The sequence below is a fragment of the Carassius auratus genome, unplaced genomic scaffold, assembly GCF_003368295.1.
Source record: "Carassius auratus strain Wakin unplaced genomic scaffold, ASM336829v1 scaf_tig00214145, whole genome shotgun sequence".
Taxonomy (NCBI): domain Eukaryota; kingdom Metazoa; phylum Chordata; class Actinopteri; order Cypriniformes; family Cyprinidae; genus Carassius; species Carassius auratus.
In genome coordinates this window covers 30,511-54,029 of record NW_020527536.1, presented here as the reverse complement: position 1 = coordinate 54,029, position 23,519 = coordinate 30,511, and the positions used below count along the sequence as shown (strand labels likewise).

The 23,519-nt window shown below is 37.9% G+C and overlaps 1 protein-coding gene and 1 long non-coding RNA gene across 2 annotated transcripts; one reads left to right on the top strand and one right to left on the bottom strand.

Moving 5' to 3' along the window:
• Positions 1 to 8,599: 8,599 nt before the first annotated feature.
• On the bottom strand, positions 8,600 to 11,874 carry LOC113091239 (uncharacterized). The gene is made up of 3 exons (XR_003287316.1): positions 10,930 to 11,874; positions 10,736 to 10,855; positions 8,600 to 10,631 (listed from the first exon to the last, which is right to left on the bottom strand). It is a non-coding gene; the product is annotated as an uncharacterized LOC113091239 (long non-coding RNA).
• Positions 11,875 to 19,615: 7,741 nt separating this feature from the next.
• LOC113091228 (vegetative cell wall protein gp1-like) lies at positions 19,616 to 22,896 on the top strand. The gene has a single exon (XM_026256647.1). The coding sequence runs from the start codon at positions 21,348 to 21,350 to the stop codon at positions 22,587 to 22,589; it is 1,242 nt and encodes a 413-aa protein (XP_026112432.1). The 5' UTR covers positions 19,616 to 21,347; the 3' UTR covers positions 22,590 to 22,896.
• Positions 22,897 to 23,519: the final 623 nt, after the last annotated feature.

Below are 23,519 nucleotides of genomic sequence, written 5' to 3'. Positions count from 1 at the left end.
CATATGAACTGAAAGTTTAATGACAAAAATTATGTTGGTAAACATAAAGCATATATTTCTAGCTATGTGAATATACATTAATTAAAGATCTGTTAAGCATTATATAAATGTTTGTTATTGATTTATTAAGGAAAGTTATTATAAGGTGTTACCAAATGTATTCATTAGTTGCTAATGTGTGTGTGAAATTAACAAAATGAACTCATTGTTACACACTAGGTTTGTGGATGGTCTGGGATGTTTAGGGTTGCATGCTGCAATGAAGGCAAATCCGATCCACAGAGTTTTCCTGACAATCCACACTTCGCAGAGGAGGGAAGCAATCACAGGCGCACTGAAATAAAAACATATGCTTGGTTCCATGACTTCTTGATACATGTGGAAGGTATGATGTCAGTAGTATATAACAAAGCTATATAGCAAAAACCTAGTTTCAAATATTTTTTATTTATGATGATTGTATTATTTTCCACAGGTGGAGAAATGCAAGTGGACCAAAGTAAATGCCTCACTCTGCAAGAGGTTCTTGTTTTTTCTTCTGGGCTGGAGGAGTTGCCCCCACTGGGATTCAAAAAGCAGCCAATAATTGAATTTATGCATACTGACCGCAAATTCCCTGAAGCCAACACATGTGACGTAGTCCTCCGCCTACCAGTACATAGGAGCTATGAGGAGTTCTGCAACCATGTGCAGTGGGATACTGCAGGCCACAGAGTTTGGAATGGCATAAAAGTCATGTTCTTTGTGTTGTTTTGTTTGTTTTATCAGATTCTAATCAAACTGAAGTCATTCAAATAAAGAAGTATTCCCAAACCAGAGGTGATTATTCAAAACGAGTCATATCCTCCGGTTTTGTGTGCAATTCTTATATAGCATTGTAGACTAATCTAGTAAATTTAATGACCATAACAAACATGTTGCTACAATAAAAACAATATTTAAGAACATGTTTTATCATGCTTCAGAAGCATGCAGATCCTCTTTTATATTTACAGGACTGGAGACTCCAGCAGTGCATCATGTAACAATACAGCCTGATAACTTATATACCAGGAAAACAATTTCACGTTTTTATTATATGTATCCAAAAAATTAGACAAAACATTAAAATGTGTCGTTTAAACGACATAACATTTAGTATTTTATGACTGCAGTAAAGATCGATTGCGGTTTGATATTCAGATTTATTTTGGCTATAAATAGGCAGTGTGCTGTCATAGACATGCAAATAATACTGAATATCATTCTCTATTATTTGTGAATTCTGGTGACGCTGTCCTTTGGGCCGAAATCAGTTTTATTTATTTTTGTGCGACTCTTAATTTTATAATGCCTATAGCTCCGAAAGTTGGACACTTAGAGGAGTGAAACCGGTGTCATCTTCTTCAGCTTGATCTGTGAGTGTTTTCACCGCAAAGCTCTTGACCGTAAACCCCTAGGTTCCGCCAGTGTAAGGAATGTGAAAGAAAGGCGTTCTTCATGTTTAACGTTTATTACCAATAAACACGCAGACTGCTGGAATAAAAGAACATTGTTTAAGGTTGAGCTCGATTTGTGAAAATTTCACAATAGCATTTTATTGCGTGGCAGTGGTTCTCTTTGCTCTGCCCCCCGTTTTGTATTTGTACAGTCTTTAAATTTTTATTTCAGTGTTGTAAATAGCAATTAATTTAATTTTATCTTTGGAACTGATTTGTTACATGACAGCGTTAATTCAATTCAATTAAATCTTAGACCTGTTGGCCACATTCAAGTACACTGCCCACACCATCTTGTGGTGATATCACAATATTACACCACTGTCAGTGAGAACAAAGTGGCTGGAATATCAGCAAAAAACTTCTACCCCAGTTCCCGAAAGAAAAAGAAAAATCTATTCAAATTATATGAATGAAACAAATGTATTTATGTACAATACCGCCTCGATCATCATATGGGGATTAAAATTTGACATTTTAGTAATAGTAGCACTCTAGGACATCAGTAAATGTGAAGCACTCATTTTAAGAAATTGGGACTAAATAACGTTATTTTTCAAGGTGAATCATGCTAGAATCCTGGTAAATCATTCTAGTAAATATCGGTTATCGGCAGATGGGCCTACTCAAACCTCAGCTGGATCTCTAATTTTTTTTATGTTATTACAGCGGGACTTTCATTTTCAAGAGCAGAACAATTGCTCATGGCAATTGCAAACAGCTCTGAGGTGGAGGACATCTCAGATGGGGAAGTTAATGATCTTGCTGTGGAGGAAGTCATTTTACAAGATGTTGACCATTGATGAACATCCTGATTTTTCACCACCCGATTGATCAGGAGATGATTCCGGTGAAGAGTACACACCACCTGATGCAGCTGAAGATACTGACTCTGAAAATGAAAGTGAGCCAAATCATACACAAGTGCACAGATGTGGACGTAAACAACAGCGTATTGAGAGTGATGAGCTTGATTAGGAAGATCAGAGACATGGAGAGCCCAGACCAGAACCAAGGAATGCTGGATGTGGAGAATGTTGGAGGTCTGCTCCATTTAGACCAAATTTGATCCAGTTTCCGGATGGAGATGATTGACTGAAAGATGAGCAAACAGGTTGGCAGCCACTGGATTATGTGGAGCAGTACATTGACTCAGACCTGATGAAACTCATTGCTGACTGCACAAATGCCATGTCACTGGGTAACAGTGGGAGATCTCTCTCAACTTAGGAAGACAAGATTTATCACTTTTTTGGAGCAGGAATCTTGATGTCTTGAATGTCTTATCCACAGATAAGGATGTTTTGGTCCAATGCCCTACAAATCCACAATAAGTGCCACTAAAGCCAAATCCAGTGCGAATGAAGAACTTTGTGCTGGCATCTGTGGATGGACTCATGCTAGACTTTGAAGTCTATCAAGCTTCAAAAACCCTGGCTTCGAAGGTTCAGGACTGGGTCTAGGAACACTAGTCATCAAACGTCTCTCCGAAACCCTCACTGCTGGCACACAAGTGTATTGTGATCGCTTCTTTTCCACCATACAAGCAGTTGACCACATGCTGAAGGATGATATTTATCTTACTGGTACAGTGATGAAGGGCCAAGTCAAACAAGCAATGATCAAGTTACCCAATGACAAAACCCTGAAACACCAAGGGAGAGGTGCCGTCTCCACAGTAACCAGGGCAGATGGGAAACTATGTGTGGTCAAGTGGTACGACAACAAACCAGTTGTGATGCTCTCCACTGTTCACTCAGAGCAGCCAGAGGATACTTGGCAGTGGTGGTCCAAGAAGGGAAAAAGGTATGTGACCATGACAAGACCAAGCATCGTGCGCGAGTACAACTCAAAGATGGGAGGTGTAGACATGTCAGATAGAATGATGAGTTACTACCGAATGCCTGTGTGGACAAAGAAGTGAAAAATTTGCATGGTGATGCATTTTATGGATCTTGCCCATACCAACAGCTGGCTGCTGTATCGCAGAGATAACCAGGAAAATGTCACCCCAAGGAAATCTTTCATTAAGTTTCTTGAGTTTCGCATGGTAGTGGCCATGTTTCAGGCTGTTTACGTTTTATGTAGGCTTTACACTCTGATGTTTACATTTTCAAATAAACTGTGAAAATGTGTCAAATTAACTTTTTGTACCAATGGAGTCTGTGTGTGTCATACAGTAAGATAGAATTTTGACTAACTAGGACCTTCTGGCCCCAACAGCAAATAATATTTCAAAAAGTAGGGCTGCTCCAATCACGATCGGCCGATCGTTAATGGGCATCTCGTCAGTAAAGCCGGTTTTCTAATCAGCGGTTAATTCCATCAGGTGCGTGATTTCACATAGAGCAGCTGTTACTACACAGAGCCGTTGTTAACTGAGAAGATGGGCCAATAAACGCTGAAAATTAACGTGATTTGCGCATCTTCTCTATTAACAACGGCTCTGTGTAGTAACAGCTTCTCTATGTGAAATCACGCACCTGATGGAATTAACCGCTGATTAGAGAACCGGCTTTACTGACGAGATGTGCATAACGATCGGCCAATCGTGATCGGAGCACCCCTATCAAAAAGTTATGATAGACTCACTGTCCTCACATGAGGACATCTTTTTCTGCAAAAACTACTTCCTGTACAATAACAAATTTTAGGTATTATACTTATGTCCTACAGTACATATCCCAAATAGCAAGAACAATTATAAAATGCACACCAGGCAAACTTTCGGGTTTCAGGTTAAGGGTCAAGAGCCACTCCCTTAATAGCTGTCAGCCCTCAAATTAATGCACAACACAGCATGTGTGTACGACTCTAATACAATTATGAAGTAATTATTTTATCATGAATAAATATTTTAATGAGTAAAACTGGCCGTCTCTATAGTGTTATAGACTACACAACATTATTACATGTATTTTAGTAGCATTGGATGGGATAGATTTTAAGTATCGATTCTGCTTAAAAAGATCTAATCCTGTTTATATGAAATAAGCCTGATCCCAAGCAGGTTTAAGATTATGGACCTGTTGCTATGACAGCAACTCTGGGATGAGTTTTGAAGAAACGACTAAACCAGGATCAAGCGAAACAGTCAACAATCGATCTAGCAAACGGAAGTGTTAGTTTTGGGGTAGTTAAAATACCAGTACAATTTTCTGTTGTACCAGTGTTGCTTTTAAATGGATTGTTAACTTCTATTGGTCTCTTTTCACTCTAGACCTGAAAAAGGAAAGTGAAGACTTGAATGAACTGCAAAATAAAGATCAGTACAAGAAACATGATTTCATAAATGGGCAAAAATCATTGAGTTGCTCACAGACTGCAAAGAATTTCTCACAAAAAAAGAGCTCAAACGACTGGAACTTGAAGACATTTCCCCTGCAAACAGTGTGGAAAGGGTTTCAGTAAACAAGGAAACCTTAAAGTCCGGAGAGAAACCTTGCACCTGCTAACAGTGTGGAAAGGGTTTTCCTGACAAAGCAACCCTTAAAAAAAAACATATGAGAGTTCACACAGGAGAGAAGCCTTTCACTTGCAAACTGTGTAGAAAGATTTCCCCTCAAATGAAACCTTAAAAAACATATGACAATACTGCAGAGCAGCCTTACACATGCACTCAATGTGGAAAGAGTTTTAGACACAAAAACACTCATCATGCCCACATGACAATTCACTCAAAAGAGAAGCATTTACCTGCAAACTGTGTGGAAAGTTTAGTAAAAAAAAAAAACTTAAAAGCCACAGGAGAATTCATACAGGAAAGACACCATTCACCTGCAAACAATGTGGAAAGAGTTTACATCAACAAGGAAACCTTGAAGTCCATATGATGATTCACAACGGAGAAAAGCCTTACACCTGCAAACTGTGTGGAAATAGTTTCATTAAAAAAGGTTTCTTAAAAGGCACATGAGAATTCCTTCTGGAGAGAAACCTTACAAATGCCTTCAGTGAGGAAATAGTGTCACTCAACATTCAAGCTTTAACAGGCACTTGAGAATTCACACCAAAGAAGCATTAACCCTGCAAACTGTGTGGAAGAACTTTATAACAAAACTAAACATCAAGGCCAGAGTATGCTTTGGTTTTTACGTGTACGTGAGGGTCCTTGTACAGTGCATATAACGCAAATTTCATCACTTAAATAGTATGCATGTACTGTATGCACATCATTTGATTTTTGTAACCGAGTGTACTTTGTATGCACAGTTCACATCGACTTTGTTTTGCACTAATCAGCTGTGCCAGGGCCATTGTTTTACATTATTCCATGGTATGTCTGAACACTGGATTCTGATTGGCTGGCAGGTATGCAGTAAAACCGTTTAATACACAGGTAGTTCCAAGTCAGTTTAATCACTGTTCCATACCAATGTGCTTCTATAAGGAATTTACACTAGAAGAGCTCAAGCAGATTGAAGAGGACAAAAGATGAGATTAACAAAAAGACAACTAAAATGGGCAATTAACATTTTAATCAAACTTTTTATATCAAGAAGCAAAAAATTCAGATTTTTAAGACTTACTCTGCTTTTCTTATCAACGAGACACTGCAGGAGTTTTATGTCACGGTGCAGACCAGCGCCGGCCGGAAATACAGTATTGCAAGTCTGATGCGTCTCAGACCAGGTATTTTATTTACATTTAGCAGACGCTTTTATCCAAAGCAGCTTACAAATGAGGACAGTGGAAGCAATCAAAAACAACAAAGAGAGCAATGATATATAAGTGCTATAACAAGTCTCAGTTAGGTTAACAGTACATGTAGCATGGGCTGTAAAATAATATAATAAATAAAAAGAAAACAGAATAGAAAAAGAATACAGCAAGCTAGTGTTGGAGGTCTTATATATATATATATATATATTTTTTAGAGGGTCAAATAAAGATGGAAGAGATGTGTTTTAAGCCGATTCTTGAAGATGGCTAAGGACTCAGCTGCTCGGATTGAGTTGGGGAGGTCATTCCACCAGGAGGGAACATTTAATTTAAAAGTCCGTAAAAGGGACTTTGTGCTTCTTTGGGATTGCACAATCAAGCGACGTTTACTTGCAGAATGCACATAAGTCTGAAGTAACAAATTTAGGTAAATGGGTGCAGAGCCAGTGGTAGTTTTGTAGGCAAACATCAATGCCTTGAATTTTATGCGAGCAGCTATTGGAAGCCAGTGCAAACTGATAAACAGAGGTGTGACATGTATTCTTTTTGGCTCATTAAAAATTAATCTTGCTGAATTAATTGTAAAGGTTTGATAGAATTGGCTGGAAGACCTCCCAAGAGGGCATTACAATAGTCCAGCCTGGACAGAACAAGAGCTTGAACAAGGAGTTGTACAGCATGTTCCGAAAGAAAGGCCTGACCTTCTTGATGTTAAATAAAGCAAATCTGCAGGATCGGACAGTTTTAGCAATGTGGTCTGAGAAAGTCAGCTGATCATAACTCCAAAGCTTCTGGCTGTTTTTGAAGGAGTTACGGTTAATGTGCCTAACTTGATGATGAAATTGTGATGAAACGATGGGTTTGCTGGAATCACAAGCAGTTTGGTCTTGGCAAGGTTGAGTTGAAGGTGATTATCCTTCATCCAGCAAGAAACATCTGTTAGACAAGCTGAGATGCAAGTAGGTATTAACCGCTACATCAAAAAACACATAAAGGAACAAAGACTTAAAGTCAAGAAATGTCCTCTTTAAATGGGTCATAAAGCACTACAGGAAGAGTGGAAAAGATACCAGAATTCATCATGCACATATCCCAGAGTTCGACCTGCAGAAAATTTTATATGCACCTGCACTCTACCCTTACACACCCCTCGGGCTTGTGAGAAAGGTTTGGTTAGACATACAGAAGGAAACCACAACCGATCATTCTCCAGAAAGACGAGAATGGGATGGAGTACCTGACCCTGGCACATAACCCCCCCCCCCCCCCCAAAAAAAAGATTCCCACTGCATCAAGTAGAGAAAATTTGCACAGATTTACCCACTTTTCCCCCATTGACCGCTTTTAAAAATACCTCTCAAAGTGTCCAGAAGATGCCAGAAACTTCTATCTGCATCTGGGAGGCGTTCCTCTGTGTAATCTCAAGAATACTAACGTGTGGTTCACCAGGGAGCCGATGGGGATCAACCACCTCGGTAATATGAAGAAATATTTGCAAAGAGGTATCTAACATTTTATTTAGATCGTTTAACAGCCTATTTATTTTGTGGTTATATTTTCCAAATCTAAATTGCATGCTTGAAATTCATTTTTCAGTTGGAAGATATCTAACATTTACACAAAACCATAGATTGACCCAGGACTAGGAAGTCAGCAGATCATGTCAGTGACGGGCCACTGATGCGAGGCTAGTTTGCAGTCATACTGGGCCACATCGTTGTCAGACAGGAGAGCATGGAGCAACACTGTGTGCTCTACAATAACCCTACCATTTTCCACATCTAATTTCACAATAAATGGAAATGGTTCATTCAAATACATTTGATCTTAGTGCACTATTTAATCTCCGTGTATGACTCAGAGGGCAGAATGCTAGCGCTAACGTGCAGTAGCCAATGAAAACTAATTTTCACACATTTGTTCAAAGATTGCACTGCAAAGAGCAACATAAGTTTTAACTTGTCTATAACTTTGCAAATGACCATGGAATTCTTTGCCCTCCACTTCATGCATTTAAAATACTTTAATGCACTTACATAGTAAACAAAACTAAAAAGACGGAACAGCAACACTAGTTGAAACAGAACTTGAAAGTTTAAACAATGAGTTAAACTTCTAATCAAAAGACAAATGAAAGCTTGTTACAATTGTTGGAGGAATTGAAGTGAAAACACTTTAAGATGCTTCACCTAGGATGTAAAAGGTACCTTTTCTGGGTCAGAGTCATAATACATCACTGGCATAATTTGCACGTTGCTGAGGAATCCCTTCAGTGTTAAGGTCAATTAAGTTTTATACATTGGAAAGATGGATAAAGTCTTTATTCCTGTTAGACAGATCATACATAACCGGTTAAACTTTTTAACTGAAACCAGTGGTTAAAATGAAGTGGAAAAATGACAATTCAAGAGATTCAAGGTTACGTTTTACATTTTATTCATTGATGAAAACAAGCAGGTTGGACATTAAACCGAATTACAAGTGATAATCGTTAGGCAATTGAAACAACTATGACTACAACCCATGGTTAAAAAAAAACAACAAAAAAAAAAACACATTTTAGAACTACAAAAATCAGAGTGAGATTTTTACACCTTTGCCCACCACGTTATGCAATTAGAAATTAAAACAAAAAAGGTTGCATTATAAAAAATAAAAAAAAAGAAACACACAACATTGAGAATCCTAGGCAGTTATGATAGAAATAGTTGCTTGTAAAACAACCTTGCTTTTTAAAGTAAACAAAATATGGGCTGTTGTCAAGGAGACAATTTTATAAATAAAATATAACGTTTAAATACTTTTCCTTTTGTGAGAAAGACAACTTCCCAGAACCTTGCTGTCGGCTTGCATGTATAGGGGTAGGCAGGTATAGATATATGTAGGTTGGAATGTAATTGATGGTGGAGCACTTCCCACAATGTCCATGCATGACTGCAGATGTAGGGGTTTGTGTAAATACACGAACATGCAAATTATGCATGTATGCAGATGGCGGTGTTATTGGATGAATCCATGTACATGTAAGTAGGTGTAGTGTGCACATGTTCTTGAATGTTTGAAAGGGTTTGTATTCAGGTGTATGTGGACTTGTACCATGCAGGCGTTTGAATAAATATTCTTAAGGTCATTTATGTACTACATTGTTACGATGTCTGAAGATGTTTGCGTTAATGTACATGTACTACAAACATGCAAGTAGAGCATTGTAGAAATGTGCACATGTACTTCTGCATCTACAAGCAAAAGTGTATGAACATGTACAACCATTTTTTTCCCCAGATAGGAAGTTCTTTTGCAGGCTAAGGGTGGTGGATTTTGTGGGTCGAGTGACTGAAAATGTTACATTGGATGTTGTTGGAGGGGTTGAGGTGCCAGGTGGGAAGTGCTCCATTAATTGCTCAAAGGCTTGAAGCGGTTTGTTAGTTGACTGCAGGGGATGGGGGTGTTAAGGGTTACTTGAGGTATGACATTGTGTGGGATGTGATGTTTGATTACTATTGAAATTTGTGTTACATTGTTCTGGTGTATTGCAATCGTTACAGGTGGTAGAGCAAGCGTTGAGACTAAGACCATGTTGGGTGGTGGCATTTTCTGGAACATGAATTAGACTTAATGTGAACATTGCTCGTACCAGTTGTTGTCTTTTAATTGTCAGTAGACTGTAGGTGTAGGGAGTTATGCCTTAGGACTTGTAGAAAGATTTGCAGGTGGATATCTGGGATATTGTGGTTTGGGAAGTGGTGTGGTCAATAAGATCAGATGCAGAGGGATAGGTATTGATTTGAATGGTGCCTTACATATTAGGAGTGTGCCAGTACAGAGCGGTTCCTGGGCAAAAATACAAAAGGGAAGGGATCATCCTGATCCCCTTGGATTGGGGACTTTGGAGTGAGCAGGGCAAGTGCATACACTTGTCATTAGGAACACACTTGGCAAAAGGAGTGAGAATTTCCTCATCTTCAGCTGGGATGTTCCAATAACAACACAGCATGTGTCAGTCGCTGATGGAGGTCAACAATTTAAAATTTGTTAAAAAAAAAAAAAAAAAAAAAAAAGCCCTTTAAAATTTTAAATCTAAAATATTTGCAATGGTTAAAAAGCCCACCCACACAACAGTAAAATGGTGACATCTGCTGATGGACACGTGCGGTGTAGTCACAGTAACATGCCAGCTGAAGGTGAAGTTACATTGCTGCTTTTGTCAAGTGCATTCCTAACAACAAATGCATGCATGTTCCCTGCTCGCTCCTTAGTCCAAGGGGATAGGGATGATCACTTCCACCTGGAATTGGTCCAGGAACCATTCTGTACCAATACTAGTACACCCCTACTTACATAGTTTACAGCGTCAGACAGAGTATGGAGCTCTGGTTTGAGGAGTAGGTTTCTGAACTTTGCTACAGCCGTTGTGATCCTTGCTTCAGTCTGGTAAATGTTGTGGATTTTGCCAATTAATGAATGGGAGGGGTATTGGTTTTTCTTCAGTCTCTACGATTTTAAAATGACATCGGTTTAGTCTAAAAGAATATGAATGCTGAGCACAGTGTTTGGGGTAGCTAGTAAATTCATGTTTAAAAAGGAATAACCTTTACCTTTAGTAAACTGGAGGAAGTTTAGAATGTCCAGGAAGGCCTGCAGAGGACAGCTTTAAACGCGATGAAACCTTTCTCTTGAAGAGTGTGGGATTGGTGAAGTGGTATTGCAGAGCCTACCTGAATTGTGAGAGAGTTAAGATTAAACAAACTCAGCAAGTACAGAACTGTTTAGTCTTTAATGGATACATTACCCAATGGGGGCTGCTTGGCCTGGACGAATGGTGTATAAAACTAGACAATGGAACCAGACAATTTGTGGATGTACTTCCTGCTTTGCATGGACATCCAAATCAGGCCTTCTCTGCCTGGATAAATTGTGGAGAGTTGAAGTTAGACAGTGGAAAATAAAATGTAGCAAACATAAATTTGTAAACCTTGTAGAGAGCAAAATTAGACACGGATAAGCTTAGTAGAAACAAATTCAGTCATTTACCGGTTACACCAACACATAACTGGGGCTGTTCAGTAAAGATAATCAAAGGTCCGGTGTAGAAAATAGATTTAGTAACTTGGTTAGTTAGATACATCTGTATCATGTTGTCACAAGGGGGCTCCTGATCTTAGTTTAAAGGGATTTGACTTATTATAATTGAAAGTGAAAAGAGTAAGTCACTTAATATTACAAACAGACTTTAAGGAAAACAGAAGTGAATATAGGTTAGATTTATAATCAGTTATACAGACTGAGATGAAAAGGTAATGGCATTGTGAAAAATACCTATTTTTGTCCAACAGCTTCTTCAGAAAAGTGATAGTGGATGATAGATGGTTGTGACTTCCATATAATGCTCCAGTTTATTTGATTCAGCTGATTCTTGTTACGTTCATTGGCAGCTCTGATAGGAAGAAGGTAATTTGTTGATCCTGATATCATTAGATTACAGATTATTGTAGAAACTTCAAAAATGTGCATATTGGGGAAAAAGCGTTTATTTTTTTTTTAAAGGTATGTTGCCATTTAAAGTTACTTTAAAATTCAAAGTGATTATTGCTTTAATTGCTCTCAAGCTTGATTTGTTCATAGAGTTCACTTAAATCCATACGTCTATGTTTAACTATATTTTGCCTGAGAGACATAGACTATTAGTACCATGTTTTTCTTTTATTAAAGGGGGGGGTGAAATGAAAAAATAAAAATTTGCCTTTTTTATTTTCATTTTAACATATAGATAAATTGAATACAGACCAAAGAAAACCTGTTAGATTTACCCCGCAGCTGAATTATATTTTATGTTTAACCACTAAAGAGACATCCGAGCCAGCGGCACATATCAGAAGGTCTATCCCAGGAGAGGCTGCTCTCTGCGGATACATGAGGACTGAGCTCCCGCTGATCGAGTGGAGCTCACCGTCTATGAGATCGGTGAAACACATTTTTAAATAGGCACTGTCTTTATAAATAAACCACAGATTTGAGTTTTAAACAACTACATCCTCGCCTGAAATACTTTTAAAGTTACATTTCATGACACAATAACAGTAATATTTGAAAATGATCAGAATAAATGGTGTTTGAACTCAACCAATGCTGCGTGAACTCAGATCGCTTTGGCTACTGCAATTTTCCCCTCAGTATATTTACAATAAAACGAAGTAGGACATAAAATACCACTTTCTCCTTTTGTTTTCATTTAAACATAATAACAGCTGCAGAAATGTACTTAGTTCAGGGAACTAACTTCCGCATTTAAATAAAAAATAAATGTGTATTTTAAGACGAAAGTGTTTTTTGACCTTGCATGCATGTCAGCCTGTTTTTGGGGGCTCCCAAAACCAAAATGAGCCTTTCAATACCAGGTACATTAACAATGACAAAGTACACATCTAATGACGCTAGACATGCAGTATGAGATTTTGCAGTTTTTTCCAGTTTTATTTACAAATTACAAATAAGAATCATTTAGCAGTCAATTTGCAGTTTAAGAGAGTTGAAAACTGCTTGTAGATTAGTAAATAAGAGCTGAGAAGATGCCAAAGATTATATACAAAAATTTACTTGGTTTTACTAAACCATTCCCTAAATACATTTTACTCAAATGGAGCAGTTTAATTACACTAACTCATTTAGCAGACGTTTTTATCCAAAAGTGATTTACAAATTAGAACAATAAAACCAATCAGACCATTGAGAGAACATCAACAGTAATCATGTGCCATAACAAGTCTCAGTTAGTCTAGCACAGAACATGTAGCTAAGGGGCTGTTTCTTTCTTTTTTTCCAAGAACAGAATAGAAAAGTAAAGGTAAGTGCTAGTATTAGTCAGTCAAGTGCTGGCAAAAGAAGATGTGACTCTTTTTTTTTTTTTTTTAAGATGTTTTTGTTTTCTATGAATGAAGACTGTTTAAATTGAGATGGGAGGTCATTCTACCAGTTGAACCAAACTTCACTGAGTCTGTGTGTGTTAGGGCATGGCCTTGCTGTCGGACTCATGCCAATGGTTTTTCTCTTAGTTGTGTATAAGTTTGGTTGTAGTGTTGTTTTGGGATTTTTTTTTTTTTTTTGTGATTTATTCTATTCATCTTTTTTCTAATAATTTTATTTTCTTTATAACCTATTTATTCAAGTGGATTATTTTAGTTTTGTTAATATTTTGTAATTGTTTTGATTCAATCATTTATGTTGTCATTTTATAATTTGAGTTAGTGTGTTGTTTAAGACTAGTGTAGGTTGTGATCTGGGACAACTTGTGTAATTTCTCTCTCTCTCTCTCTCTGTGTGTGTGTGTGTGTGTGTGTGAGAGAGAGAGAGAGAGAGAGAGAGAGTTTGAAGATTCTGGCCTTTAGTGACCAGGGTTGATGACTTCCTCTCTAGATAATGGTGGTGTTTCTTCATTGTGTGCTGTGGCCTTTGGCATGCACTGGGGTCTTTATTTTGGCATGTGAGTGTGTTCTGTAGATTAAGAGCCCCCTTTTTTGGAGAGTCTTCCTTGTTATCTAGGCCTCAGCTCCATGACATTTTGAATGACTGATTGTAAGCTTTTCTGATAAATGTTTCTTTTATACTACTTAAAAAAATGTGCAAAGTGCAAGATTTTTTGGGTAAAATTCTCAAGGTGGCGTATTCAGGCATTCTTCTATTTTTATAACTCTTTGAATTCAATTTAAATTTATTTATTGAAACCCAGCTCACCCCTGTCCTTTTTGCCCATGAAGAAGCTTGAGGTGCTGGTGAGCTGGACAGTCGTATGCATCCCTAATTAAGAGGCTCCCGGATGTATTCCCTCTTAACCTTATGCTCCGGGATGAGAAATGGGTATACTCTAACCTTGGAGAGTTTATCTCCAGGCAGCAGATCGATTGCACAGTCCCATAGCTGGTGAAGTGGTAAGTGGGTGGCTGCCTGCTTGCCGAAGACATCCTAGAACACCACGTAATCAGATGGGATTGGGAGTCACACTTAACTTGGGGCTCTTGGTGAGCGTAGAAGCAACCTGGCAGACCAGTGACTAGAGTTGAGGATATGGAAGGGCAGTGAGACATTGTTCATGACAGAACTCACCTGATTTCAGGAGAATATTGGATGAGTCAGGAGCGTCCAAAGATTACATCCATGGTGGGTCCCTGCAGTACCAGAAAGTTAATCTCCTCTTCTTGAAAGATTCTGATGAGTGTCACAGGAGAAGCCTGGAACCTTACACATCAACGTCCTAGCAGTTTTACCTGGATGGTCTTGACTCGAAACTCCTGGGCATTACAGCAACGAGGCAACTGGAGAAGACTTAGGAGGCTTGGCGAGATTACGTTGCCCGATGCGAGTCAACCAGGGCTGAGACTATAATAGAACAGGTAGGAGTGAATAGTTGGACTAAAATGGTTGAAATTACGGGGCCATACTGAATTGTACTCAATGCAGGACGTGGGGGTTTGAAAGGGCAGGGTCCAATGCTATGATCAGGATTGGCACAATAGAGGCAGAGTCCAGCTGCCAGCCTGCGTGTGTGTTCCTCAGGAAAAGGCAGTTGAATCCACTTGCATCGGCTCTGGTACTGTTGGGCCGCTGGCGGGGGAGAACGACTGGTGAGCAGCTTCAGTGGTATGACAGGTGGCTAGGTGCTGGGAAATATGGTTGGACTTGAGCATGAAGCTCTCTAATCCTATGGAGTCCTCATAGATAGCCATTTAAGCACGGATTTGGGGATTCAGTCCTTCGGGGTAAGTGCTGAGTAGAGCTGCATCGCCCATGACAAAGCATGACCAGACGGGAAAGAAATCTGGAATGCTACCTTGGAGCGTTCGGTGGGGAAATTCTGTGGTTGCATCTCAATGTATAAAACTACTTATAGAAGAAAGTGGTCACATCCAGTTGGTTCCCCCGAATATAAAGCAGGCATAGCCATGGGACTGGCAGAGGCAGATAGAGGGTTGGCAGCCAGCGGGAGAGAGGCACGGAATGTGTTGTCAGACCTTCTGCAGGAGTGAGAGACTGGGAATCCATAGTAGTGTCATTTAATGGTCCGGTCTTCTGTCACAAACAATGGTAGAGACAGGAGGTTAGTAAAACTAATGATGTTTTAGTAACAAGGTTCGGTAGGAGCGCGTCAGATGCTTAATCAACACCGGTGGACCACAATCAAGTAATCAATATTATAGTATAGATACTGCTGACTTACCTCTATCCATTGACAGTTTACTAGCATTTGGTTCGCTCTGTCTGTCATTTTATCACAGACCCAATTTTCCCAAAACCGGACAGTGTCAGATTGTGTCACATGGTTCGAGAACACTTCCTGGTTCTTATCTGCTCATAACCAAACTGAAACACCTCTGTACACATGAAATCCGAATAATAAACCCCCGATTACGATAGAAAAGCTTGGTATGAGATTTTCTTGAGATCTGGGGCATTTTATAAAAAATATAAAAAATGTATATCAGAAATGCTAACTTGTGCAGCGATGAAAAAGGCTACAAATAGCATTTTTACAATAGTAAACGACCAAATTCCACCCGTGATCGCAGAAGGATGTTATTACAAACACTCGATCGGGGTTCAAAGTGAGTTTTGAGTAAAAGTATACTAATAATTTAATAAATTGTCTGATGTAGATTGATGTTAATGTTAGCTCTAATGCTAATTTCTTCTTCATAATGCATTTCTGTCACAATAATTCACGTAAGGTCGTAAGAAAATGTTTTGTTGTATTTTTATAGTAAGACTTTTGATAAATAAGGGCTAAATGCATACAGAGACTGAAGTGAGATCACTGCTTTGTTGCTTTGTAAACATTGAAATTACACAAAAAAGGCTGATAAAGGTGGAATAAAAACTAAAGAATAATGATAAAAGAATAATGTGGATAATGTGTCATACCTGGCGGAGGTGTGAAAGACTCGTTTGGTGAGAACAACAGAACCATGAAACGGGAGAGTTTTCAAAGCCAACACACATACAGAGCACACAGAGTGTTTACATATGAGATCTTACAGGGATGACAAGGGCCATAAATCAATCTGATTAGCCTTCTCTAAAAACACACATGACATGGCCTTAGAAAACATTTCATAAAATTCACAGTTTTACAGATTAGATTATGAAATTTCTAATAAAGTTTTGAAATACTTGTGGCTTTAGCTACACCGTATCTCTCAACTCATATCTTATATCAATAATTTTTTAATACATTTAAAAAATGTTTTTTGTTTTGTATGTTTGAGCTTATATATCTCTATTATCATAACAGTCTGAGTGATTCTGATTCCTGAACAGTAAACTTTAAAGTGTCAGCTTTGTGAAAAAAGGTTGATTATGTATCTAGTCAGAAAGAATAATGAGCAGAAACCTTTTTATTTTGGGTATGTCATTTCTGTCTCCATGCCAAAAAAGGGGGGTGACTGGTAAGGGGTTAATACCCTGATGGGTATTCAAAAACAGAGAAAGCAAATTTGAGAAAAAAGGGAAACACTTTTGACCTCCAACGTAAGACTAAGAGAATAATTTATTATTATTATTATGTTATCAGTGTTCTTTTTAAAAATTGTCTGAAATTTTATGTTAATCAATTGTTGATCTTGATCTCGTGTGCTAAAGTTCAGGCCAGGTGCATGGGCTTTATAGGCCTGCTTTTTGTGTTCGTACTTTTCTGTTCAATAAACTATAGAAAATACTAGTTTATAGTTGCTTGCAACGTATGTTATCCAATGTGAGGACATGCACGATCAAACATTGCACACATAAAAAAATTATGAAAATTAAGTGTAATCATCACCATCAGTAACATTTTACCTTATACGTTTTATCAAAAAAAAAATATTACAACATAAATAGTAAGATGTGGGCTAGAAGTATTGAGGTTATACCCCAATATTTAGTAATTTCCCATTTATGGCATATTTGCTAGCAGTATAAATTACTTGAGTTTTTAAATGCATAACACTATGACATTAGGTGTCACCATTCAGTACTGAATGCATTTTAAAACTGCCATACAAAAATAATTATAATTATTAAGATTGATGTGGTTTCCAATTGGTAAACATTTGCATTGTATATTACCTTTGCCACAAAGGCACAAAACAACAAATTAAAGCAAAAGTTGTGTGTAGGGCAGAACAGGCAAACACAATTTTTGAGGAGTTCCATTCAAGCAGCCTCGGAGTTCACACTGGACAAAAAAAAAAAAAAAACACGAAACGCGATATCTATAAGATTTTACTGGCCTAGCATGGCAAAGGACATTGACACCTGGGTAATACCTTGAACAGAATCACTACTTTGCCAATGTGATAAAATGGCAATTATTTCCAACATAATGGTTTTCTGATCACAGGTGGCACAGTGTGAATCATGTCAGGCAAGCAGATCATCGGTGAAAGATCAAAAAGAATACACTCCGATTGTGGTATGCTTTTCCATCACACATTAATTTATTCTTATTTTTTTTAATTTAATTAGAAATAACAGTTAAGTTTCAAGTTTCATTTATTTCAGGAATATATGGCCTCTCGGCCCATAGTTCCACAAATGTCATGACATGGCAGATAATCTCTTTTTCGTTCCTTGATATATATACAGTGCTAACCGCCATGCATTCTCAGAATCACAAATACTTGGCACATCTTTGCAGACATCACCCACAAGGACAAGTTCACTAAAATATTTCTTGCGTAAATCTCTATACAAAGGACAAACATACAAAAAGTGCATCTCATCTTCAATCACAGAAATATTTGTTAAATTACAATAATGACAGATTCTTTCTGCAACTGGTGTATTACTCCATCTACCCGTTTCTATAGCTAACTGATGGCTTGAACATCTGAACAAGAATAATGATCGTACCAGTTGCCTATTATACACAGACGTAATGTAGCTCTCTTGTATTAACAAAGACTTGCATTGTGAGTATATGTTTAGTTTGTTATTTTCTAAAACTGATGCATACCATGCCTCATGTGCTTTTTCTTTCAATCTTTGATTTAGAACAGCTGTAAATGTTCTTATATCACCTACACTTTGAGCCTCCCAAGTAGCTAAAAAGCCATAAAAATTCAATAATACTCTAATATTCGTAACCCAAGTTTTTCTACCTACTTTATCTAATTCTAAAAGCATATTGTAGCATTTTCTTGGATAGCGATGATCAGGCATTGACACTAATTTTATCCAATACATAATACATCTTTTCATATAGGAGGTCGACAATGCAAATCTTCCCAGGTCACCCAAGACCGCTACATTACTTACACTTGTGCTGACACACAAAAGTTTTTTACAAAAAGACACTTGAACATTCTCAATACATTCAACTGGTTCGAAGCCCCATATTTCACAACCATAATACAGTATAGGTGCAACCATGCGATCAAACAAAAACAGAGCTTGCGTGTAGCTAATTTTTTGTTTACGGATAAACTTTAGCAAGGAAAACATTGCTTTCTTGCCTTGGCTTGCTAAATGCTGACGGGTTTTCCACCATGACAATTTTGGTGTAAACCACATACCAAGATACTTGTAACAATTAACTACTTCTATCTGTTCTTCAGCAAAATACCATTTTTCATTTTTGTTCAAATGTCCCCCTCTTCTAAAGACCATAATTTTTGTTTTACTCAAGTTCACTCTCATACCATAGAACTTACAGAATTTTTCCAACTGTTCAATCTGTCTCTGTAACCCTCCAATTGTATCTGCTACAGTGGCCATATCATCAGCATACAACAATGTTTGCACTTCTGTCATCATTTCAATCTGAATACCTTTACAATTTTTCTTTAGCATTGTTATGTATTCATTTAGAAAAAGAACAAACAAAAAAGGGCTCACCGTGCAACCCTGTCTCACCCCAATGGTACAATCAAAATATTCTGTTAAACCTTCATTTCCTTTCACACATGACTTAAGTTTGGAATACATAGATTTTAATACATTAAATACTTTCCCACCAATACCATTCTTAATGAGAATAAAATACAAAAGAGTATGTTGAACACTATCGAAAGCTTTAGAAAAATCAATAAATATACAATACATCTTTCCTTTTTGCTTTGTAATATATTTCTGAACCATTGACTGTAAAATAAAAATATTATCTATTGTGGAATAACCAGACCTGTATCCTGCTTGTTCTTCAAAGAGTATATTATTCATTTCTGCATAGTGCACTAACCTCGTATTCAGGATCTTTGTAAAAATTTTACCTAGTACGTTAAGCAGTGAGATTCCTCTATAGTTCTCCACATCATTTTTATCACCATTCTTATATAGAGGACAAATCACAGCTTCACACCAGGACTCTGGGAAATCTCCTGTTTCTAATATTTTGTTATATAAAGAAAGCATTATGGGACATAGCGTATGTAGAGCTACTTTTATCTTTTCAATTATAATACCATCCGGTCCAGGGGCTTTTCCATTACTCACTGACATAATAGCTTTAAAGACCTCATTATACATAATATTACTGTCCAAAATTTCATCTCGATTAAAAACTGTAGTATCATGATTGTTTACACAGTCTGTAACAAAGATTTCAAAATCAACATCTAAGTTACATTTTGACTCCGATAACAACTGCATAAAATATTCTAACCACTTAAAGTGTTCAATGTTATTAGATTGTTTGCTGGCCCCTCTAAAGCTCTTAATTTTCTTCCACAATTGTTGTGTTTTCATGTCACCCTGCAACATATTACCTAAGGTATTGTAATTGTACTGTTTTTTCTTTCTATCACATAATTTTTTAAATATACTTCTCTCAACAATATAACTCTTCAGATTTCTCTCATTACTTATTCTTCTAAAGAGATTTAGTGCAGTATAAACACTGGACAAAAAAAAAAAAAAAACACGAAACGCGATATCTATAAGATTTTACTGGCCTAGCATGGCAAAGGACATTGACACCTGGGTAATACCTTGAACAGAATCACTACTTTGCCAATGTGATAAAATGGCAATTATTTCCAACATAATGGTTTTCTGATCACAGGTGGCACAGTGTGAATCATGTCAGGCAAGCAGATCATCGGTGAAAGATCAAAAAGAATACACTCCGATTGTGGTATGCTTTTCCATCACACATTAATTTATTCTTATTTTTTTTTATTTAATTAGAAATAACAGTTAAGTTATATAATTAAATAAGAACATTTTGATCATTGCCAAAAAAAAAAAATTATACTTAATAATTTATACAAACTAGCATTGACTGACAATGGAAACCAGTATATTTGTGTCATTATAGATTATATGACTAAGTGGCCCCAGGCTTATCCCCTCAAATCTACAGCTGCCAGGGAGGTTACAGATTGCCTTTTAAAGTTTGTGCATCAGTTTGAGGTACCTAAGAGAGTCCTAACAGACCAGGGGAAAGAGTTTGTAAACACAGTAAGTCATACATGTTCACACATTAAAAATATAGAATAAATTATTCAACTTTTTGACATTTTTTTTTTCATTATACACACCTTTCATATTTTCCCTTAGAACTGTAATAAACTGTTTTCATTCATAAAATTGCAGCTGAACAGTCATATCTGCAAAATCCTTAATATCAAACGGTCATTGTGCGCACCCTACCACCCACAGACCAACGGGCTTGTGGAAAGAATGAACGCAACAATACAGAGGTATAAGCAGTCTTTTAATTCTAATTCTCTTCACACAGACTGACCACAACATTACAAAAAAAAGAAGATGATAATTCCCTGGCTGTTTCCTTGCTTTGAAACTGAAAATAATGTTATTATATTTCCAGATCCCTATGCAAGCTCGTCAAAGACAAGCCCAATAACTGGGACAAGCACCTGGATGCTGTTATGTTTGGGCTTCGCACAAAGCACAAAGCGGCAGATGACAACAAAGTACTCGCCATACTTTTTAATGTTTGGAAGAGAGGCCCGTTACCCTTCTGAAATACCTGAGCACTATTGGGTAACTGCAGTTTTTTGCATTATTTCAATAGTAATCTTTAATGATAAATAGGTAGCAGTTGTTTTTACAGTATTGTCCCACACTTTCTTTCAGATTGACAAGAGTGTGGAGGGCACATTGTCAATTGAAGAATTGACTGAATCGGCTATTGCCATCAGTGAGGTTTTAAATAAGGCTCATAACAGAGCTTCACAGGAAAGGATAAGGCGACAAACAAAACTAAAGAAAGCACAAAGAATGAATTTCAAAGTGGGGGACAAAGTGTGGAGGGAAAATAAAAGGAGCCAACAACGTAAGGGTGGCAAACTGGAGGCAAACTTTCTTGGCCCCTATACTACAATCACTGTATTGGAAGGCAAAAGTGCAGACCTAGTGGATGGAAGAGGTGTAACATTCCCCAAAATAAATGTTGACCATTTGAGGCTACATGTTGAGGAATTACCCCACATCCCACATAAACTAAACTCCTCATCACAATCAGTTTCAGTTCCTGTGGGCTTTGCATCCCCTTCCTCACCAGCATCTCCACCACCAGTGCCATCACCAGCATCTCCACCACCAGTGCCATCACCAGCATCTCCACCACCAGTGCCATCACCAGCATCTCCACCACCAGTGCCATCACCAGCATCTCCACCACCAGTGCCATCACCAGCATCTCCACCACCAGTGCCATCACCAGCATCTCCACCACCAGTGCCATCACCAGCATCTCCACCACCAGTGCCATCACCATCATCTCCACCACCAGTGCCATCACCAGCATCTCCACCACCAGTGCCATCACCAGCATCTCCACCACCAGTGCCATCACCAGCATCTCCACCACCAGTGCCATCACCAGCATCTCCACCACCAGTGCCATCACCAGCATCTCCACCACCAGTGCCATCAGCAGCATCTCCACCACCAGTGCCATCACCAGCATCTCCACCACCAGTGCCATCACCAGCATCTCCACCACCAGTGCCATCACCAGCATCTCCACCACCAGTGCCATCACCAGCATCTCCACCACCAGTGCCATCAGCAGCATCTCCACCACCAGTGCCATCACCAGCATCTCCACCACCAGTGCCATCACCAGCATCTCCACCACCAGTGCCATCACCAGCATCTCCACCACCAGTGCCATCAGCAGCATCTCCACCACCAGTGCCATCACCAGCATCTCCACCACCAGTGCCATCACCAGCATCTCCACCACCAGTGCCATCACCAGCATCTCCACCACCAGTGCCATCACCAGCATCTCCACCACCAGTGCCATCACCATCATCTCCACCACCAGTCCATGTGGTCTCTTCAGCTCCCTCCTCACCAGCATCTCCATGCCACAGCATCTTCAGGAGTTGTGACTTCATCAGGTCCAGCTCATCATATATAGAACCACGTATATACTTAAACAACAATTTAGACAGTTTAAGAATTAATGTTTTATTTGACAGTGTTTCAATAAAAGATAAAAAAATGAAATAAAATAGTAACACATGGATTCACCTGTTGTGAGTGACACCATAGCATAATTTAAGATAGACATGTAACCACAACTGTGATTTTTCTTAAATTTCGTATTCTATCTTTGACAGGACTTTGTATTGTTTTGCTTGTCTTTGACATTTTACAGGTGTCAAAGAAGCCTGGGGAAGAAAAGGGTTATATGTGCTGATCTCAAAAATAGGGCCATACAAATTGTTTTACTCTGACATACAGAGGACTGCACCCACACAATATTTGGAAAGTGAGGTGAGAAGTTAAATCACTTGAAATTGCTTTTAAAATGACTTTATTTTTAATACATGTACAAGGGTTTGTATTGAGAATTAACAGTGGTTTAATTTTGTTTATGTTTTTTCTGATTTAAGTTTATATTCACCATTATGTTGTTAAGTGTTTCTTTTAGTTGGGCTCTTGTGTCTTGACGTTTAGTGATACTTTTTTATTTAGCCAATATAATAATGTGTTTGCAAAACATGTTGTTTTGGCAAAAGAAGCAAATATTATTTAAATATATAAAAAATTATAATTATTATTTAAATAATATTTATGAATTGGCTTAGTTAGGTAATCATGTTTCCAAATTGTTTTTATTATTTACTTTAATATAATCTATAGGCTCATAAGCGATGACAAATAAGAATTATTCAGTTTATGCAGCAGCGCATGCTGGCATGACATTTTCATGCTGTACCCAGCATACAGTATATGCTTTCATAAGTGATAACTTCATAATATAAATACTTATGATTTTAAAACTTTAATGGTTTAAGATCATGACTTTTCTGAAATGGTTTGAGTTTTCTTATCATGTTTCCACAGTGTACAGATTTATTTACCTTAAGAAGTTACACATCTTATATATAAGAGTGTTAATGAAATCAAACAGTTAGTGAATGGAGCCACTTCATA